The following is a 23,049-nucleotide window of genomic DNA, read 5'->3' as shown; positions in this document are numbered from 1 at the left end:
CCATCATCCCCATTTATCCACATAATACTGGTTGTAACTCTGCAGTGGAGAGTCCTGGACAAAATGTTTGTTGCTGTTGCTTCTGTCATAAACATGAAAATCATCTGAATGGACCTGCAACTGAGACCAAGTGAAGTAGTAAAAAAACAAACAAAAAAGAAAATCTAAAAGAAGTGGCTGAATAAAACCATACTGAGTGAAACCATGTATGTTTGCTCTTTCCGAGACAGTTGGTCAGAAGTTGTGTTTTTTTGTTATAATGCATTTGTAAAACGTTATTTCTATGATTATGGTTTGGTTAAGGTTAGGCAACAAAATTTACTTAGATGACCATCAACATCGTCAGATGGACAGGTTGTGACTTGCGGTGCCAAAAGTCAAAATCAGGATGACGTCTAAAAACATAAAAGACTGACAACAGCTGACGTTGATATTTTGTTGGTTGTGTTGTTAAGTGACCAAAATCTAACATCTTCCAAATGACTCGTCAACAGCATCTTGACAAATAAAATACTGATATTCTGCTGAACATCTGCGTCTAATGTCACTCAGCCAACGTTGGGTTTTGACGTCATTTCCAACCAAAGTTTAACATCTGTCTGACGTTGCTAGGAGACAGGAGTCAAACTGTGTCCTCCAGGGTCAAAAGTGATGTTGATGGTCAACCAAGGCTTTTTGCGATGCTACGTCTGTCTCTGGCACTGAAAGAGGACAGGCACAATTAGCAGACACAGCAGACACTCGGGGAAATGTGAGCACCAACCAGCCGCTGTCGTGTTCGTGGTGTGGACACTCTGTGGGTAAATGTAACTTTAGGCCTGTTGTATTTTTGTGCTATCTGACCCCACAGACGACCACACCAGAGTCCGACTGCAGCTGCTGGACGGAGACCCCCACTCTGACTACATCAACGCCAATTATATAGATGTGAGTCTTTACACACACACACACACACACACACACACACATATACAAACATGCACATCTGTAATTTTATGCTTGTGGCCTCTAACCCTCTCCTCTCTGTGGAATTGCTCTTTACAGAGATGGAAACACAATCTCACACACTCACTCACATGCAGTAAAACTACAGAACTATTAAGAACTATTTAAAAGCCACAGATTTGATCTCCTCCACAGACAGATTGTTTTCTCCTCCTCTCCTCTCTGCCCTCCAGGAGTTGTGCTTCACTTATCAGTTTAATCTCACTCACTGCTGACTGTTGTAATAAGAGTCTTAATGAATTTGGTACAAAATGTTTATTTTCAATCAAACAACTGAGCGTCCCCTCAGTGGAGATAACGTCGTGCAGCGTGCTCTTAATGGCAGTGTGAAAGTGATAAATGCTTTCATCTCAGCAAGGTTATCTGTCTCATATGGGAGGGGGTGTTTCAGGGGTGAATAAGAGGGGGATAATCATTGGTTGGAGAGTCGTCACTTTTCATGGAGGGAAAATTAAAATCCCCTCTGTTATTTAATTTGATATTTATTTGGAAAATGACCTTGAGTTATACTTCTGGGAGGAGTGTAGGGACTGGGGAGGGACACGGGACAAATTAAATGAGGATGGAAGGAGGAAACTGACGTGAGGAGAGACACTGACGGCAGGAACAGAGGGAATGAGAAGAAGAACAGACAAAGGGAGGCAGGCAGAGGGAGGAAAAGATGGATGAGAAGGTGCAAGAAAAACAAGGAAGAGAGACCAACAGATGTAGAAATGGAAGAAGTGAAGAGAGAAAGAAAGAAACTAAAAATAGAGAAAATTAGGGAAAAAAGATGGAGGAGACTACGAGGCTTTTTTTGTGCTTCACTTTTTTTTCTGTCTCACAGGGGTACCATAGACCCAGACATTACATCGCCACACAAGGTAATTAAACTGACATGATGAGTGTGTATGAGAAGATTCTACGTGTGTGTGTGTGTGTGTGTGTGTGTGTGTGTCTAGCAGCCACCTGGTAAATGTCGTCCTTTCAGGCTGGAAAGCTATTACCACAACCTCCTAAATCTAAACCGCCGTATAAAATCCCCCTGACAAATTTAAGACCCCATTACCTCAAACCCCCGAACCACTATCTGGGATTGATAGTGTGTGAGTGCACGTCTGTGTGAGTGCACGTCTGTGTCAGTGCACGTTAGTCTCCCTGTTCAAGTGTGTATGTTTTATATGTGTGTTTGTGTAAGTCTGTGCTGTCAGTGCTGATGCATTTTAACATGATGTTGGAGTGTGTGCATGTGTGTGTCAGTATGTTTATATGTCTAAAATACGTGTGTGTGTGTGCGTGTGTGTGTGCTAGGCCCCATGCAGGAGACGGTCAGGGATTTCTGGAGGATGGTTTGGCAGGAAAACTCAGCCTCTATCGTCATGGTTACCAACCTGGTGGAGGTGGGCAGGGTGAGTTCATCATCTGAGGGTTTACAAAATGTGTGTGTTTGGTGATTCATTATTTTAAGGTATCAGGTTTTATTGTATTTGATAAAGTCTTAACTACATTATAGTGTAATCAGAATCAATCAATAATTGAATTAAATTGTTTGATTGTTGCACAGTGAAGTTGCAAAATTAGTTTATTAATTATTGTGACTCATCTGGTACTTTTAAATATCCTTCATGATCAATATTCAATATTCAATTGCCTTATAATGTCCAATAATTAATCTCTGATAAATTCCCACTTATGATGCAGGAGACAATACAAACCTTGATATTATTCATCTATGATATTCATCATCATCGTCCTCCTCGTGCAGCTGGTAACACAGACTTAAACACACGCTCCGACTGTCGACTGTCTCTTCCAGGTGAAGTGTGTGCGTTACTGGCCCGATGAGACAGAGGTGTACGGGGACATCAAGGTGACCCTGATAGAAACCGAACCACTGGCCGAGTACGTCATACGGACATTCACTGTCCAGAAGGTAAACAAGTAAACATCCTCAGCACAGAAAACAGTAATGAGTAAATGTAAAGATTTTCCTTTTCTCCTGTTAATAATGAAGCTGTGTGTCTTTGTCTCAGTGTTAACACAGAGTTTTCACCTGTCAGCACGATGCCATATCAGTGTACTGTGAAAATGAATGTTTCTCGTGTAGGATTGAAGCCCCTCTTGTTCTTGAGCTGCTCACTTACTCTTGTTGTTTGTTACTTATTGCTTCCATTTTTTTTATTTTTGTAAACCCAAAACCTGGATTACCGTTTCAGCCGGTGTTTGTGGTCGGGGATTTGAGGCGAGCGAGCAGTGTTGTCTGTATTTCTCACTGTTTACGACGAGGCTTGAAGGCGTAATTGGGGCCCTCGTAATCAGGCGGAAGGGATGTGAGAGAAGAACAGACGACATCATTGTTGTGATGCAGTTCCCCAAGGCTCTGCACAGTGAATGGAAACACACTTCACAACTAGAGAGAAAGGCTCTGATCCAAATCCTTGACACAGTAAAACCTCAGTAACACTTTGAGGGAATTTCTTCATATTTTGCACAAACATTCACTTGGACTCGAGGATGAACTGATTGGATTTTGGTGGTCAAAGGTCACCATGAAGACATTTTTTTATCATAGCTCAAGACTTCATTCTAATTATGCCAAAATTTCACAAAAATGACTAATAGGAGTCAGCGTCAGTGCCACGTCATAATGTTTTGCAAATAAATGAGGGATTCAACCATGAGGCTGTAATTCTAGTTCCTCTTGCTCTCTCTACACCTCTGTCTGTCTCTCTCCTTTTTATTTCCTTTCGCCTTCACTCGTGTGAAAGCAGCTTATGAAGACGAGTCTTCAAGTCTTCGCTGTCAGCTCGTTTAGCAAGCCATTAATCCATACCACCTCTGCGTGTGTGTGCGCGTGTACACAAGTGCTCTGAAATTCAAAGGAAAGCTGATTTTTGAAATGCCCGTCATTTTACTGTATGCATTAATCCATAGAGATACACACCACACACACAAACACACACACACTAATACAAAATGCACCATCTTGAAACTACAGTAGGTTCTGTGACTGTACGTGTGTGTGTGTGTGTGTGTGTGTGTGTTAGTGAGTGTACAGAACAAAGAGAAAGCAGGAGAGGGGGAGCGTATACAGGTTCTGCTCCACAGTTAAATAGCTTTAATTGCAGTGAATAATGAGAACAGGATCTTAATGAAAAGGTTTATTAATGGCACATCCCAGGAGATTAACTGAGCACTGAGGACGACGGGGTGACAGGGAGACTCAAAGAAAAAGAACATTTGTGTGACCGTGAGAGAGAGAGAGAGAGAGAGAGAGAGTTCTGCAGGAACCAAAAAGCTGAATGTCACAGCAGTGACCGAACCGTACAGGACAGGTTGCAGCAGTTACACAGTCTATAGGCCAACAAGCACAGATAAGACAGGTGGCTCGAGAGAGGTGCAAAACAGGCTGTTTACTGTAGGTAAAACTGTAGAAACACGGAGAGAGCTGAAACACCATTTGTCTACTGTTTACAATGCCAAAAAAATGCCCCCCGACTGTGGCCAGGTGAGAATGTGATTGAGAACTCTGGACTACCTGTCATCATTTAACTCTGGGTGGACCTGCCCCACTGGCCTCATGGGGATCGTAACTTTATTATTTCCCACAAATCTTTTAACTGAAGGAGCCTTTCAGATGAAAAAGCTTCAGTCAGAGCTCAAGCTCAGTTATTAGGAGTTTTTGATTTTCTCCAGACAACAACCTAAGATGACTGATGTTACCTTCACAGAAAAATGGTTGCACAAGGCTTCACAACTGACAGACAGTCAGACAGGTGTTTGGCTGAGTAGCAGGTATTTAGACTGAAAACAGGACTGCGTTACAAAAAAAAACAAAAAAAAAAAACAGGGTTTGTGGGTCTGATTTCCCCAAGAAAACCCAGAGTAGTTTTCTGTCTGCTGCACAGACTGGATAAGACAAACTTCCAAAGATAAGACAAACTTTTCACTGAGTTTCGACCTTCCCGGTCTACAGCAGCTAGAAAAGGCCACACCTTTGTAGACCCCATCCTCTGAAGGATGTGGCCGCTGAGGTGGGACACAGCTTGTGTGCTCACCATTGTAACTAAGACAGCCACAGTCCCCTAACCTGAAGTAATTATTTTAACCTAAACCACATAGTTTTTCTAAACCCAACCAAGTAGTTTTTTCCCCTAAACCTAAGTAAAACAAGACTTAACCATAAGCTTGAGCACCGTTTTATTTTTACTGAATCCATGGTGGTGAAGGTGTGGTGCGCCTGAGGAGCTTCCTGTACAGTCGTTCTGAGATTTCCAAGTAAACTTCAGTCCTTCTCTTTATCTTGTACGAGGTTTTGTAGCGTCCTATTCAGTACAATGGATGGAGGCTATGGAAACACATACGACAAAGGGGAATGGGTCCGTTGTTTCCACAGAATATAAAAATCCTGCAAGTGACCAAGTGTACGTGTGGTTAGAGAGCTCATGCATGCACCATGACCATGAGATGGAAGAGAAGATCTGCACATTGTCACAGTGACCTCGCAGAAGATGCTGACCCTTTTTCCAGAGACCCAGACAATAATAACATTAAAACACACTGAAACAGTACATCTACAAGCAACCTCTCTGAAAGGTTGTAAGCGAAGAATGTACATGTATCTAACATTATATTAATATAATAGCATTTTAAAAATATAGACGCCAGCAGCTTTACTACTAAAATGTTGTACATGTTCTGTAGTAGAATCATCAGTTGCAGATGAGCCTTCAGAAGTATAAAATTTGAGGAAAGGCATAAAAGGCAGTAGAGATTATTCTCATCTTTCACAGTGAGGAGGCGCTTTAAAGTGTTTTCACATACTCATCACCTATTTTCACCATGTTGTGCACCTTAATGTTGTTGCAGCTTTTTTTTTTTTTTTTTTTGACCAAGCAGTCATGGTTTGAGGTCCTGGCTGTGTTGGGCCACCATCTATCGATTTAGAGAAGTAATTTCAGCATCACAAGAGAGCAGATCAATGGGAAGTCGAGTTATCAAATCACCTCTGTTGTCTGGGTTTTATTTTTCTCCTCTCTGTCTCCATGCCTCTCTGTCTCTCTATGTGTGTCTCTGTTTATCTCCTCTCCTCCATCTTTCCTTTCCTCCTCTTTTTTTGTCACATCTGTATCTTCACCGCCACTTTTTCCTCCCTCTTTCTCTTCCATGACCTCTGTTCCTTCCCACTACCATCTCCATTTCTTGACCACTATCCCTGTCTTTCTCCTCCCTAATGTTATCCCTGCTTCTCAAGTTATCATGAGGCACTGAGCCAAAGCAAACAGTTCACTGTAACCTTGTCTATACCAGAGTGGCAGAATGGGATCTGCAGTAACAACAGTTTCCCCCCAGTTCTATTCTTAGAGAGTAAACTGAACTGAAGAGGACATGGCTCCCCCCATTTAAGATCCGTTTAGTTTAGAGCAGTATAATGGAATCCATGGTTTGAATTATTAAAGCAGAAGCCTGTAGTGTTGTAGAGAAAAATGTAACAGCAGGAAACTGAAGAAAGGCTCATACATATCTAATGCCGCATTTAGGAGCTGTCAAAAAGTTAAGAAATTTCTACAACCTGTGAGGAGGGACGTGGCTGGATGCCCTGAGATGCAGGTCAGAATTCAGGGTGGGAACTAAGCAAGACTTCAGCTGATGTGCGGTTGACAGAATACACTGAGGTGTCCTGGAGGTTTAGCCGGAGGTGTTTGATGTCCTGGATTCAAAACACATCAAATATTGAAAGGTTTTGACAGGTCAAGCAGTTACGGAACCATATGGAACCGCAGATGCTGTTCTTCTGTCCACCTGATGAAATCAGACATCCACTTTCTTTTAGCTCTGTTTTTGGTCTCTACCATCCCCTGATGGGAATATCTGGCTCTTTAACTGCCAATGGAGCCACTTTGTTCATCAGCTTGTCGCTAACTCAATCGAGCAACATTATGAAAGGTGTGTGCGTGAACCAAAACAGGACAGTTATGGCCTGGGCTGAAACATGCTATAAAGCTCTGTAAAACCAAAGATAATTCTCTGTAGGTTCAACACTATAAATGACTCCTTTTATCACTGTCTGATTCATTATGTTAATAATAGCAGCTTTAAAGAAAATTACATTATCTCACTTTATCAACTCTGTTGCTGAAAGAATTGTTGTAACACTTAAATGTGTCCCCAGTACAACAAAATAAGATGCCCCACCCAGTGTTCATCTACCACTACATTCCATTGTATACTTCCTGTTTCAGTCACATCATCCAGTTCTGATGACATTTCAAAATAAATCTGTGGCAGAAAAATCTTGATTGTGCAACAGTAGCTAATGTTAGCCATCATAGCATCATGAATGTAGCGTTGCTTTTCACACAGAAAATCACTTCCCTCCCCTGACACACACAAGATTCAACCAAATATTCTTGTAAGTATACTTTAAATTTCTGACTTCCAACCATGGACTGCTGCACTTGCAGCTCAGCAGGAAATACTGCACACTGCAATCTTTAGATATTACAGTGTGTCTGTGTCCCAAGGCAGCGTGATATGAGACTTAACTTCCATCCCTTTAGCATCAGAATGCCATCTTCAGTTTCTTAATATCCCCATTGTTAGACAGTAAAGCATTTACCAGCCCTTTGTGTTTCTAGAAAGTACATCATTAAAATGTCAAGATGCTATCACACGGAGAGCTACAATGGATCCCTACTGCCGTTTCATTTTCCCATAATCTCTATTGTTATGTACCAAACTGTCCCTTTCTGTATCTCTTTCGAAGAAGTGCCACAGTGAGTGCTGTGGAGTCCAATTTATTTTTTTTATCTTAGTCTTTAAAAATCCGTCTTTCCAGGCAGCAGGGTCCATGTCTTCACTGCTAAAATGGTACATCATGAAAAGAAACTTTATTTGTTTAATGGAAGTATATTCTGATAAGAAAACACTATTTTGATGTTTCCTGATATCTTTGTGACATCTTCATTCATACAGAGAAGAGCCGAGTGACAGTTAGATGTCTATAATCTCCTTCTAAATTATCCAGCTGAACTGAACCATGGCATTTCCTCCTGTAAGTCTTTCCCATAAGGGCCATCATTAGATTTGTGAAATCAATTAATCTTTTTTGGGGGGAGCCAAAATGGCCATCAGTTTCCTCATATCTCCCCTGTAAATTAGGCAAATGAGCCACGATAAGTCTTCCTGTCTCTCATTCCCAGAAGTGGCCCAAAGTGCCATCTTGACATCCATGAGATCGATTTATTTTCCATCTGAAGCCAAAGAGGCAGCACAGCCCCTAGATTCATGAAATCCCTGCTGTAAATTAGGCTGCTGAACCATGATATGTCTTCTTGTCAGTCTTCCCCAAAAGGGCCATCATAAGATTTTGTGAGATCCATGCATTTGTCATCTTCAAGAGACCAAATGGCTGCCGCATTTCATGAAGACTCAAAATCTTCTCCTGGAATTGCAGTTGTTAAATATGCAACATCCTTCCCTGTGTGTGTTTTTCAGAAGGGTCACCATGAGATCCGCGAACTCCGTCAGTTTCATTTCACCAGCTGGCCCGACCACGGCGTTCCCTGCTATGCCACCGGACTGCTGGGCTTCATACGACAGGTCAAATTCCTCAACCCACCGGACGCTGGGCCCATAGTGGCACACTGCAGGTACGCACACATACACACACACACACACTTAAAGAATGCAAAGGTGTTGTACAGAAGATGAACTTAATTCCCAGAAGCTGCCGGTCAGTGCTACACAGACCAGACAAGGACAAACACAGCCACTCACTCACTTGTACAGCTCTTGGCTCTTGTAGAGATTGTATAACATAAGCTCAAAGAGATATTCTTTTTGTTTGTGCATGAAAAGGGGGCCACTCTCACTTCATATTTCATATATTAGTGATTACTTCAAAGCATATTATTGACTTTAAGATAAATTCCTGGTGTTGTACTGCAACCACCAGCCATCACAATTTGTCCTTCACAGATTCAGAACACACTGAAAGATATGAGCAAAGCTTCTCTGTCACAACCAGTGTAATGATAATATTGACTCTGGTCTGGGTGGCCAGCTCCCACTTATAGACAGACAACATTCTTTTCTTTTGGCCATGACCACGATCATTTACTAACCTTAATTAGTAGTTCCCCTTTTAACCGTGATATTTAACCATGATATATTTGTAAGTTGTGCTATTGCTACATAGCGAACATTAGCATTAACAGCTGTTTACTAACCAGCTAAGAAGAAACGTTGCCAGTTCAGCATCAAACTTCATTCCTTCACTCTCCAGCAGCTGTTTCCAGAGGTGGAAACAACACCAATGTTGACTCTTGTCTCTATCAAGTCTTTTCTTCTACTGAAGTTACTATGCTAACCAATTAGCCCATTTTCTGATAGCAAATCACTGTAGTTTCCAATCTGCCCAGAAGATATAGCACTGCTCAGAGGATGCATGATCACCTCCTCTCTTGTAAAAGCAACGATCACCACAACCTGCTCCCAGTAAGAAACCTTAGAAAAAGACCCTTTAACCAAACTAGATCTTAACAACGACTGTGGCAGATCAGAAAATAGAAATCCTCATTGTAACAGAAGACACCAGCAAATGATTTGTTGGTTGATCAAATTAGTAAACACTTAACAATGGTATGTGTTGTTTTGGAGAGCAGTGATAAAGAACATAACTGCAGTGGTGGATGTCTTGGTTGTGTCATTTCACCCTTACGATATTCCTTGCAGAGATTCAGTGAGAATTTAATGTTCTGACACAGATGATGACCATAAGAACAGGTAAAATTGTTATTCTACTTGATCCACATTTGTTTGGTGCATTTCTAAATGCGATATCTATGGCATGTCTTTTGAAACATAAAATAAAAATAAAAACCCATAATCAAACTAGTCCACAGTCAGCTGGAAGTTTTAACCTAATAACAATCTGAAAATCTCCCTCTTTGTTTCACCGTCAGACTTCCCTCTTTTCCTTCTCTGATAAGACAACAGCACAGGTTATCAGCACCAGTATGATCTCATACACACCAATCTCCCTTGTCCATAAATTAGATCGATGGTGTTAACCTTTAAAACGTGGGCAACAGAAAAAAAATGAAAGAAGAAATTCACCTCCCACCCCACTTCCATCCCATCATCGCCATCATCTACCAGGGATAGAGGAAGAAAAAAAGGTGTCAGTTTTAAGATCCCCACGGCGACAGTATTTTTAACCTCCATGTTCTGTTCTTTATGGGACGTAAAAGTTCGACTCTGGGGCCAGGTTGTCAGCAGGCAGAAGCTTTAAAAGGTCAGCACTCTGACAGGCTGTGGAGAAGGGTTTGGAGTAGATTCCTCACAATGGCACGAGCATTTAAAATTAACGTATTCCATTTGGTGGTCCACCTTAATACAACAAATATCTTTGAATGGGTGGCCACAGAGGGAATTAAACGGGTAACCCTGCCATGGTTCGCACTTGGTAGAGACATAGGACCATCCCTATTCACAAATGCACCTTCAGTTGAACAATTTTAATATACCTATGAACCTATATACCTACTTTTTTGTGCATGTGTATTGCAATGAGCTGCATGAGTTTGCTGATTGTGGAAAGTGAGTAAAGTCTTACACTGAGAACGTTGCTATTTGAAACCTTAGACATTATGTTATGTTTAATACTTGCTCCCTTTGGAACAGCAGTATGTTTTAAAAGGAATGTCACAATGCCCACGTTTTTTTTTTTTTTTTTGATAGAGATATCTGCCAAGTCGCAAATTAATCATACTGAACGTGTGTGATAAATGTTTCTCTGAAAATAGATGTAGTTTGTTCTTCATTGCAGCTAAAGTATGATTAATGCTGCATTTAGGCCCTCACAGCACCTTGTTAGGAAAAGATGGAGTGCAAGATAAAGATCTTGACGTTTTGTATGCCCACCATCCGCCACAAGTTCCTGAAATGGAACTAAAAATAACATATATATAAAAAATTATTGCCACTGAACCTAATCTGAGTTTCAAAATAGTATATAGAGATATACAGGATACTGACTCCGGGACACAGATTGGCTATTTAGGAACCATCTCTTTTGTAAGTCACAGTTTTCAGTCCCATGAGCACTTGAATGCACCACCAAGAAGGAGTTTTCAGCACAGTTTTCAGATCTGTTACCAACTGTAGGTTGATTTTCTTTATACCTAAACAACTGTTTGTCAGTGTCTTCCAAAGTCCCCACCCAAAAATAACCATCGGGAGAGGCGAAGGGGAAAAGGGGCCCCTGATGGCCCCTAATTTTGCCCCATTTTAAAAAGACAACCATAACCCCTTAAACCCCCCCATAAAGACACCAAACAGTACACTGCTGTTTCCCCAAACCCCCCCTAAGTGACCCCCCAAGGATGTGTGCTGTAGCTAACACCCCTTGATAGTCTGCCTGTGAGGTGTTTAGGGGACATCTGTAAATTGTAGCCTCTACTGTCAGTGTGCATGGGGGGGTTGGGAAAGATTGATGTCAGGGTCATAAAAAACCAATGGAATTTAAACCATTGCAACTTTTTACAGTCAACACTCAACTTTGTTTAATGTGGAATAATGCAAAAAAAAAAAGAAAGAAAGAAAAACATTTAGTACAGTTAGTTTTTTAATCATTAGTTTGTTTTATTTTCTAACAAAAACTTAATTGTGAGACATGATATTTGAAGCAAAGGAGTCAAGGAGGGAACCTGATCACAGCATTAGTTTATTCATTAAGGAACATTCAGAAGATACACACACTCATGAAGCGCCGGCTACAAGGACAGGAACAAAGACTGACAGGCAGTTAGATGAAAAATAGGAACATACACACAAACAGAAAGTGAGAGAAACCAGTGGACAGACCAGCAAGGGGGGGGGGGGGTCAGACAGCTATAGTAAAGCTCTGTGGACAGACAGGCAGGAAGTTTTTGCAGTCACTTCCAATTTCCGGGGGCACTCTGACGTTATTGGCCTGTGTCATGAGGCGTTCAAACACACGCATACACACATGCGCACACACAGAGGCCCGGCAGTATTCTGGTCTCAACATTAATCACAGAGGTTGACAGGTAATCTGCTGAGGCGCTCCCTCCTTTCCTCTTTCTTTCTCTTTTCTATCTTTCCTTCTCTCTTGCTGCTCTTATCTCTCTCTTTTCTCTCCTGTCTCTGCTCTCTCTCTCTCTCTCTCTCTCTCTTTCTCTCTCTAGCTGTCTATGGGAGCTGTCAGGGAGATGCAAAGTGAAAGATAGGTTTCTCCCCTCCCCACCCCTCCATACTTCATCCTCACAGTTCCCTCTCCATCCCTCTATCCGTGCCTCCTCTCCTCCCTTGATCTCTCCCCTGTGACGACCCCTTCTACGACTCCCAATCACTAACCTCTTCCCACCGTTCCCTCTCTCTCCTGCTGCTCCTCCTCTCCTTTGCTCATTCGATTCATCCATCCATCTCTCCATCTGCTCGCCTTCCCCTCCATCCGTCTCTTCCCTCTTGGCATTTCTGTTCAGGATATGTCGCCTTAACACCCAACATGTGCTGTTAAAGTCTGTGTGTGTGTGTGTGTGTGTGTGTGTGTGTGTGTGTGACAGACGGAGAGAGACTACACCCTCATATTCTACTCCATGTGCATTAAGTCATCACTTCGTCCATCAGATTTAGTGTCTTAAGGGCCTTACTGTAAACTGCAATATAAACTACTATAACATTTTTTTCTTTTTTTTTCTTTTTTTATCCAGACCTTGTTAAAATGTTTCCCATCATGCACTAGTGCACCATCCACATAATAGCAACATTGCAAAAAAATTACTTCTCTGCTGCAGCTTTGACCCACACAACCAATTGGCAGTACAGCCTGTTTCGGAGCTATAGATCAGAGCTGGTCATTAACAAAAATATGACCAATATTTAGCTGTGACTTGTTTGTCGGTTCAGTGCTGGTGCCGGTAGGACGGGCTGTTTCATCGCAGTGGACATCATGTTGGACATGGCGGAGAACGAAGGCGTGGTCGACATTTTCAACTGCATCCGAGAGCTGAGATCGCAGCGAGTCAACATGGTGCAGACAGAGGTGAGTGTTGAGACGCACAGTACACCCACCACATGAGTGCAGACGCGTCACAAGCAGTGCACATCCCAACACACAGAGTCCACTGACATGATCCTACGGTGGCCCTGGGAGCTCAACACACTGCAACTGAAGAAAACACAAACAGACAAAATACACATTCAGAAAAACATCTTCATCAATTTGACAACACATGTGATGCAAATACTCACAACACAACCAAATACACAAACGAACCGTGGTGTGTCTTTTGTCTGTTTGCATGTATTTCTCAGGGCCACCGTAGGATCCAGACACAGACACACAAAGACTATGATATTAGACAACTGTACTTTTGGAGGAAGGATGAAAACACATCCAGTGCATGGAGACTGGAATGAGAAGCTGCTCCTGAAACATTGACTCTCACATTCTGACTCTGTCCATCTACACCCAGAAGTATTTATGTAGGAAATATGGTCAATTAGCCTCATTAGCTTGAAGCATGCTGTCTATGTCTCTGTGTCTGTAGGTTGTGTTTGAGACGCTGCAGCATAAAAACAGAAACAGAGTGTCTCGGTGCTTCTTTCAGTCTTATCATCCATCCCAATCAGGCTATGAATATTAAACGTTCCCTGAATAATAGATGACCTTAGTGCAAACACACACGTATACAGTATGCACACAAACACACACACACACACACAGATTTAGTATTCTATGCATCAGTGTGTGTTTGTAAGGAAAATATTGTGAGATGCACGCGTGTGCACACACACACACACACACACACACACACAACATTACTTAAGTTTCATCAGGGCCAAAGTGATTTCATTCATTTGCAATTTATTATGGCAGACAACACAGAGTGAATTCCATTCACTGAGCTAATAAGAGCTAACTGGTGATGATGCAGTGCTGACTGTGCTACTGTACTACTACTACTACTACTCCTATTACTGCTATCACTACTATTGCTACTATTATTACTATTACTACTACGCTGCACTGTACTGGCTTCATCAGGAGACTGAGTCACAGATTCGACCAGTTTTCCTCCTGATTTCTTGAAGTTTATTGTTCGTCATCTCTGAAACCTTCAAAGATCTGTTTCCAAAGAAGTTCTGTCTTTCGTCAGCCGAGGACTCCAGTTACTTCCTGTCCTTCACACAGTCTCATAATTTGTTCTCATTTTGCACAATCAATCATTTTTTAAGAGTCTGTGTCTTCAAATGTTGGGTATTTCATTTCAGAACAGAAGTATTCATTCCTTCTCTAAGCTACCTTAAGCCGACCTAATCCATCCCGCCTCTGCATTTCATTTGTGTCACTGATGAAATGCAGTGGCATTTCCCAAAAGACTCAACTTCATCAGGAATAAAGAAAACTAGCCTGGTTTTCAGACTGACAGCTCGAGCCCGGAGCCTGGAATTGACTGGTGAATGGGGTTTCAGTGTGAAGTGCACAGCTCAGAAAAGTTACCCTGGGCAACACTTGGAGTGTTTTCACATGACAGCAGTGATATGAAAGCTGGTTTTGTATGTGTGTGTCTGTGTGTGTGCACTTGTGGTGTGTGTGTGTGTTTTTATGCCTCTTGAAACCAAGCTAAATACATCCTGCCCTTCCTTTTGAATATGTGTGGGAGCAATTTGTGTCAGTGTTGAAGCTGCTTGACGCTATTATAATCCTGCTCCGCACAACACAAAGCAATTAATCTTTTAAAAGGCACAGGGGAAAGTGTATGTGTGTGTGTGTGTATGTGTGTGTGTGTGTGTGTGTGTGTTAAGAGTATGAATGAGGGCTTGTCTCTTTGTGTGGGTTCATGTGTCGGTGCCTGTGTGCGTACATGTGTTTCTGTGTGTGTGTGTCACTAGAGTAGTAATGGCCAGGAGAGGTCATTTCAGTGATGCTTTTAAAACTCTCCTCTCCACTCCAAGGGCAACAATTAACATTGGACACAGACAGAGAGAGAGAGCGAGAGATGGAGTGAGAAGCAAATTGAAAAAAACGAGGAAAAGAAAAGGAAAAAAAGAGAAGTTACAGAAACACACCACAAGAATGTGCTCCTTCCTTTCAGGGTCTAGGAGCAGTCCAGGTCCAGAGTCAGGGTCTTGTCACCTGGTCAGCCTCCTCCTGAAAGTCTGGAGCGTGACGGGCAGCCCTGTGTGTGTGTGTGTGTGTGTGTGTGTGTGTAAATATAAATATATAGAATAAGTCACAATAGGAATCTATAACAATAAGCTGTCAGTTGTGGCGTAGTTGTGTATGCAATCATGTTATGGTATATTATGTTAGGTCACTTTCTGTGTCTTTGTCTGGGCCAAGTCAAAAACAGGAGACAGAAATAAAAAGTGAACGAACACTGGATGAAACTAGAAGGATTGTGGGACAGAGAGAGAGAGAGAGAGAGAGAGAGAGGTGAATTAACATGCACAGCGGCTGCTGCAGCTCTTGTTGGCTGGTGCTTTTACCAGTGAGCTCGTTGGTTGGAGCACAAAGAGCACACTTGATCCAGAGCACAGAAAGCTCTGCAGGGCGAAGCACTACTCCCTTTTAATTCACTTTCAGGCTGCTGAGAGAGTGCGAGCGCACAAATAATGAATTCTCACGCACAAAGCAAACAGAAACTGTGTCCACAGTGGAATGTTTGAGTTTGTCAGAGACTTGAAAAGGCAGGAGATGCAGTTTAGCACGACAGCATTCCTCTGTCCCAGAGGTGTCGGTGGGACACAGTGAGAGACAGTTAGGTCCAGGGGCCACATGCAGGTTCAAGACTAAACCTGTGTCTGTTCACAGAGGCCTGAGGTTAGTTTGTCTTTTCCCCCTTGAGATCATTTGCTTGTGCTCATGTTGCAGGAGCAGTATGTGTTTGTTCACGATGCCATCTTGGAGGCGTGTCTATGTGGGAACACAGCCATACCAGTGTGTGAGTTCAGAGCCATTTACTACAACATCAGCAGACTGGACCCACAGACCAACTCCAGCCAGATTAAAGACGAGTTCCAGGTGGGCATGGGAGCACAATCTCTCTCTCTCGCGCTCACACACACACACACACACACACACACACACACACACACACACACACACACACACACACTTGGCCAAACCATAACCCTGAATCTACTCCTACAAGTCCCCTTATCTAAAGATTTACAAGTTTGAAAACTTAAAAGAAAAGAGACACTGCTCTTGCTAAGCATCACAATTTATTCATCGTCAATCATTCCTCATTGTGGAATTAATGAACTAGTCTTCTGTCCATCAGACTCTGAACATAGTGACCCCTAGAGTCCGCCCAGAGGACTGTAGCGTGGGTTTGCTGCCCAGGAACCATGACAAGAACCGCAGTATGGACGTTCTGTCAGCAGACCGCTGCCTGCCGTTCCTCATATCTGTGGATGGAGAGAGCTCCAATTACATCAACGCTGCATTAATGGACGTAAGTGTGTCGTAGGGGATGTGAATGTGTGTGTGTGTGTGTCTGTTTATCTCGTGCTTCCTGTTGTTATTTATTTCTGGTCCATCTCAACACTCCAGAGCCACAAACAGCCAGCGGCCTTCATTGTTACCCAGCATCCTTTGCCAAACACCATGGGCGACTTCTGGAGGCTGGTGTTCGACTACAACTGCTCTTCCATTGTAATGCTCAACGAGATGGACGCAGCGCAGGTAAAAAAAAAAAAAAAGAAAATGAAAAAAAAAATAGGAAGAGAAATGGAGCAACAGATGTGATCAGTCTTTCCTCCTCTTCATCATTCCTCCTTTCTTTGTCTCTGTATCGCTGTCCTCTATAGTTGTGTATGCAGTACTGGCCAGAGAAGAGCTCATGCTGCTATGGTCCCATTCAAGTGGAGTTCATATCAGCAGACATCGATGAAGACATCATCAACCGGATCTTCAGGATCTGCAACATGGCCAGGGTACGTTGTCACTGTCTCATGTCAGACTGGTCTGGGTAAAAATGTGACTTCTAAATCATTAACACACTATAGCAGCCAGGCTAACAGAGTCCAGAGTGGTGAAGTATGAGACGGTGCAATAACAACAGAACAGTTTGAGATTATTCTCCCTTTATCTTCCTGTTCCTCCATCTGTTCTTTCCTCACCAGCTCTCATCTCTCCTTTCCCTTGTCTTTCCCACCTCTTGCCTCCTCTTGTTACTCCCTTCTCATCTCATTTCATCACCCATCCATGACGGTACAACTCTAGCAGTGCTCTATTGTCTGCATGCTCCTATAGTGCTCAGTGAACTCCCCACTACCCTACTCTCTATATTCTAGTGCTCTCTCTCTGTCTCCCTCTCAAACACGTCACCAGTCTAGCGTGAAATGGCTCATATCATCACCACAACAGCACATCTCACACTGTGAGAGCAGCTCCGACCGAGCTGAGTCTGTACCACCAACCACTAAGCCATCAAATGAAGAGGGAGATAGTGAAAGAGCGCGGGGAGAGAAAAGGTTTGAGAAAGAGAAGGGGAAGTATACAAAGAAGGAAAAGGAAAGTAAAGAAGGAAATAGGATGAAAGAATAAAAATGGGGCTTAGAAACAGTTTGAAAGAGGAGTTGATTGCAAGGGGAGATGGGCAAAGTGGAGAGACAGGTAAAAAGCAGGAAGAGGATTAAGCTAGAGAGGGAAGGAGAAATAGGAAGACAGGTAAAGTGGGAAGAGAGGGAAGGATGTGGAGGAAAGAAAACACAGACACTGCAATCTGTTTGGTTGTGTGTGTAAATGTCAATGTGCATATGCGTGTCTGGCAAAGCTAGCAGTAAATCAGTCTGACAGTGACGGCGGGTTGTGGTATTTTAGGTGGTGCATGCCAACCGCCTTGGGCCAGACAGCTGAAAACATTTTGTGTGCCATGAAATTGAATTAAACATTATAAGATGTCGTCTTTGTCGAGTCCAATCCTATTTACTTTGAAAAGGCATTTTGCTCAGAAACAAGAACTAATTGTGGCACAATGGCCTGATAACGCACGAGAAGTGCTCCATGCATCATTTGAGTCTGTCATTACCAACTGAGACCAGCAGAGGAGACCTGCAGCTTCTACCTACAACTACCTGATATCTTATTTAGAAACTGTCCTGTAACAAACGAGCCCACAGGTCGTCTGTCAGCAGGTTACTATGACCCATCGTTAGGTTCTGTTGCTAGGCGACATCTAGTGGTCGTAGTAATGATGACAGGAGCAAAGGGAAAAGTGCGGTGACGTAGTTTATAGAGCGACAGAGTCCACGTCAGGAGGAGGTTGGGGTGGATGGATGAATATGACACAGGAGAGTGGTGTTCGATTCCCATGTGACAGGAGCAGTTTATGTTGTTTCTATTATCTATGACTGTTCGTTGCTATTATTGTAACCATGACAACAAAGATCATCTACTGTTGAGGAAGTACAAATTTTAATCCAAATCACCATCTTTTCCTGAACCTTACCAAGGCATGAGTGTTATTATTGTAACCATGGTAACGACATTAAGCAGACCTTTCTTGGTACAGTATTCATTATTGTAACCGAGACAGTTGAGTTTATGGTACGTATCAGAGGGTTTATGGTTGTTCAGGTTGGAGGAGTTGATGGTTATTTGCCCAGGATCTTCCTGGAAACACAACAACCTTCAGATTGCACAACATTCATGTTCAGACCAGGTGAAGTGATGATGGTGCTTTGATTTCCTGCACTGACACTCAGACACTCTCCAGTCATGGCTTTGTTCAACAAGGTTTGGGCTGGAGGGATCAGGTCCAGACTTCTGGATCACAAATGTCAACCATAACAGTGTCTGGAGCATCAAAAGGCACATTTCAGACACAGACCGTACAGAGAATAAAATACTGGCATGCTGGCCTTTCCACTGGGGGCCTCACAGGGACGAGGGGAGACGATGGGAGGATCTGATGTTGAATTTGAGAAACAATAGCATCACCACTGTGAGTGAGGTCGAGACAATGATGTTATGTTTTAAATGTTACACTCCCCATGAAATAACTGCCTGATGTTGACTGTGGTGATGAGAGCTACAGTGGTAAATCTTCACACCTGCCTCTTCACCTGTCTCCTCAGCCACAGGACGGTTACCGCCTGGTGCAGCACTTCCAGTTCATTGGCTGGCCGGCCTACAGGGACACGCCTCTTTCCAAGCGCTCCATCCTGCAGTTGGTCAGGAGGCTGGCGAAGTGGCAGGAGCAGTATGACGGCGGAGATGGGAGGACGGTGGTGCACTGCCTGTGAGTTTCACATCCACAACTCATGATTTAAAATAGTAGGAAGCGAGTGCCGCTCACCAGGACGATAAATCAAGACAAAATCGTAGGAAGACAAATGTGCCCTTAGTGTGTGTGTGTGAGACAGAGAGAAGAAGACACTGATTTTCAGATACTCTTAACAATGATAAAACACACTCTCTCTAAAAGAACACACACACATTTTAAGACAAAACAAACATTCACACACACTCATAGAACCATACGCACCTTTAAAGGTCCCATATGTTACACTTTCCCTGTGTTTTATCTGAAGTGTTGATCTCCATCAGAAGATATATCTGTGGTTTTAAGAACCAAAAACCATCTCAGTGTAGTTTTACATCTCCTCTCTCAGGCTTCTCTCTGGAGCTCTAGTAACAACAGATCAGTCAGCCAATCAGAAGAGAGGATCTGAGCCTCTCTTCTGATTGGCTCACTGTTTTCTGAGTGAGCCATTGAAAATACAGCAGATTTCAGTTAAACACTCAGAGAAACCAAATCCTGCAAGGTTGGATGGTGGGTCCAGGTGGGTGGGGCTTGGGGCACGGCTGAGGGCAGTGACTGCTTTGTTGTGACATCACAAAGTTCCAGAAGTCCTGACGGCTGGTTTTAAGGCTCAGTTTCTGAATACAGGCTGTGTGCATTTCTCTGTGGACTGAGGCTTTGATACTTTCACAGTATTAATATAGAACCTAGACCTGCTTTATAATCACAAACACATGGACATCTACCTTTAGACTGTGTGGAGCTTTAAGATGATATGCACAGGTGTAGGTATTTTGACACTCATGTATCCACCCATTTCTCCTTCTTTCAAACACACAGATGGCCTAAACTTATCACATGAATTTAAAAGAGTAGGACCTTATGTTGCGATTATTCTCTATAGTGTTGGCTTATGCATTGTAGTTGGCCCACATACCAAGACCAAGTCTTATTATCATTATTATTGATTTCATTTGTTTGAGTGATATCAGATGTAGAGTTATTACAGTGTTCGCTATGTTATTTATGTTTTTACCAAACACAAGAAAATGTGTACATATGCCTGTGTGTGTGGACACAAGTACACAAACACCACTCAGCTCTGTACACTTCCTGTTCTGAGCAGAACAAATGAAGCTGATGATGAGGGAGGGAAACACAGGCTGTAAAATCTATACATGAGAGATTACAGGGAACTTCTCAAACAGTAACACACACTCAAATACTCACAGACGCACATGCACTCCAAACATTGGCTTAAGCACCTCACTGGTGCTCATCCAATCAGCTTCCACTGCCACAGCTCATTGGGCCAATCGGAATTGGCATTGATTTGCTTCTTCAAGCTGCTGTTGGAGTTTTGTTTGCTTTTCAGTGTTTTTATTGCTGGAAAGAGAGAGAGAGAGAGAGAGAGAGAAATACAAAACAAACTCAAAACAAAATAAAGAAATCTGTAACTAATGAAGTATTTCTAATTGTATATCCTCACAGATTTTTATAGATCATAGGCTGTATATGGTAAGACATCAAAGTCACATGTAAAATCGTCGAGCATTCAATATTTTGCCAACTGCTGCTCACTAAATGTTAAAAAGTGAAGTGCAAGGCATAAACAGTTTGTCGCTGAAAGAAACACTTTGAGCCATTATCATTGCTGCCAGGTAAAAACCCTGTATAATGGCTGGTGGAGCTTAACTCAACTATTGACCCTTAGCTACAGAATCAATAGTTAAATGCCTGGTACTGTGTACAAATAAAGTCAGTGACAGAGACACATGTCCCAGCTCAAATCAGTCTGCCACTCATAGCAACTGGCTTCAGATGTTTAACTCTGACCTGTGTGGAAATAATAAAATTAGCTATCTATCATTCAAGTGAAAATGAAGTAAAACAAAACTATGGAAGCACTATTTTTTTTCTCTCATTTGCCTCTTGGGGCTTGTTTTCACAGATGAAAAAAAAAATTCTGGTAAAAAAAGAAAAAAAAATCACTTGCCCTTTAGGGCTTCCGCACAAAACCATTTGGGAGCAAAATATTTGAGTTTAGTGATTGTGAGCTACCCCGACTGTTACGTTCAACCCCAGTAACTGTGAGTGACGGGGATGAAAGAATTCTCTGTTTCTGGCTGAAGACAGCTACACCAGCTAATCAGCCCCAGCTATTGATTCCACCGAGTCAGTAATACCGGAGATAAGGAGAAACATGATAGTTCAATCAGTAGCTGGTGAAATGGATTATTTTTCTGCTCTTCACTTGGCCTCAAGTTCGGAGTCTGATGGGTCTTTAATGCTAACACATGTCTCATTTTCAGCAAATCACACTGGGGAGCCCAGTAACACAGCAATCTCTGCACTTTATTTATTTAAACCTACTGTACATAAATATGCATTTTAGATTTTAGACATATTGAGCTGTCTGGTACCTAAAATATTCACAGCATGGAGTAGTTCACATCTGGAGTGATGTGGTTTCACGTTTTACCTGAATCTCTGGATGGGAAATAAACATGAGCTGCATATGTGAAGAGCGAGATGAATCTGTTCTCCCACTACAACACAAAGAAGAGATACAAATGAAAACAGGCAGAACTGTGACACTCAATTAGTCTGGATGTGTTAAGCATAGATGTGAATATTAATTCACATTCATTCTCAAAAAACATGAATTCCTCTATTTTTATGTTTGTAGGTTTCTATTTATGATGATAAAAACACATGTACGTGTTTGTTATCTGTCTTTGTTTTCTCAGTCTACACAATTACGTCCATGGTAAAAACTGGAGAATCAAATCGGATATCTGGAAGAATTAAAAGGACAAAGAGACAAGAGACAGATGATGAATGAACAAGTTATTTGTCCCCCATTAAACAAAAAAGAAAAATTGAACTTCCCTTGTGTTCAGTTCAGTGAATGTTTGATTGTTATCATTACAATAAAAGCTGCTCTAAAAGGAATCATTTGTCCTTGAAACGAAACACTGACATAACCTTGCCATATATTACAAAACCAAATTACAGAAACTAAACTTCCTAACTAACAAAAACAGGAGAACAACAGTCCACCAGACTAACTCTCACGTTCCACTAAGCTCTACACATGGCAAAACTGCTCAGGTGCAGAGAAGAGTGAGGCCGGTTGGGACACGAGGTAGATGACTTTCTCCACTTGCTGCTCAGCTGCGACTCCTTGATTCCTTATTTCTGGAGGAGATCTGACAGGAGCCAATCAGCTGCAGGAGTCGATGCTGTTCACCAATCACTTGTCCTGGCACAAACCTATACGCACTCATTCACACTTCATGCTAACTTTAAGGCAACGGGAAAAAAAGACATACACGACCAAAACAAACACTTTGACTGAAGTCGTAATACCACTGACACCAAACCAGCCGCAGCAGCAGCATCGGCTCTTCTCTGGTCTAAATCACTGTGTCACTAAAATACTGTAAACACTGTTTTATAAAAGCACCGTTTTAATATCACAAACCTGTAAACTGTCTACCAGTGCAAAGATCAAATTCCCTGCAGCTTTAGTAGTTTTGCTGGTGGCAGCTTCTTTGCGACTCAGCTGCTCTAAGTTTTGACTGGTTGACATTGAGACACTGACATTAATAAGCTACCAAACAACTCCTATACATTTGTAAACAAACTGTGAGAGTTGTTCAGTTGCCTTGAGCCTTACTTCCACTTCAGTCTCGGCCTGCCGGTTGTTCTTCTGCAATTTGCTTCATAATAACTAATGTATTTTAGCCCTAAGTTGTATCTCACAGCAGTGAAGTGA

The 23,049-nt window shown here is 42.3% G+C and overlaps 1 protein-coding gene across 4 annotated transcripts in view; it reads left to right on the top strand.

The window, feature by feature from the left end:
* The window catches only part of ptprt (protein tyrosine phosphatase receptor type T), a 317,399-nt gene that overhangs the window by 284,666 nt on the left and 9,684 nt on the right, over positions 1–23,049 (top strand). For all 4 annotated transcript variants that reach the window (XM_071493994.1, XM_071493993.1, XM_071493992.1 and 1 more), the window contains 11 exons: positions 851–927; positions 1,832–1,868; positions 2,296–2,393; positions 2,801–2,917; positions 8,482–8,636; positions 12,919–13,054; positions 15,890–16,039; positions 16,302–16,475; positions 16,574–16,705; positions 16,831–16,956; positions 19,102–19,265. In XM_071493994.1, coding sequence (XP_071350095.1) covers positions 851–927; positions 1,832–1,868; positions 2,296–2,393; positions 2,801–2,917; positions 8,482–8,636; positions 12,919–13,054; positions 15,890–16,039; positions 16,302–16,475; positions 16,574–16,705; positions 16,831–16,956; positions 19,102–19,265 — 1,366 coding nt within the window. The remainder of the gene's footprint in view (positions 1–850; positions 928–1,831; positions 1,869–2,295; positions 2,394–2,800; positions 2,918–8,481; positions 8,637–12,918; positions 13,055–15,889; positions 16,040–16,301; positions 16,476–16,573; positions 16,706–16,830; positions 16,957–19,101; positions 19,266–23,049) is intronic.

The sequence above is a fragment of the Trachinotus anak genome, unplaced genomic scaffold, assembly GCF_046630095.1.
Source record: "Trachinotus anak isolate AG129_WGS33_773 ecotype Australia unplaced genomic scaffold, CSIRO_AGI_Tana_v1 ptg000013l, whole genome shotgun sequence".
NCBI lineage: Eukaryota > Metazoa > Chordata > Actinopteri > Carangiformes > Carangidae > Trachinotus > Trachinotus anak.
This window is presented reverse-complemented; position numbering and strand designations above follow the sequence as displayed.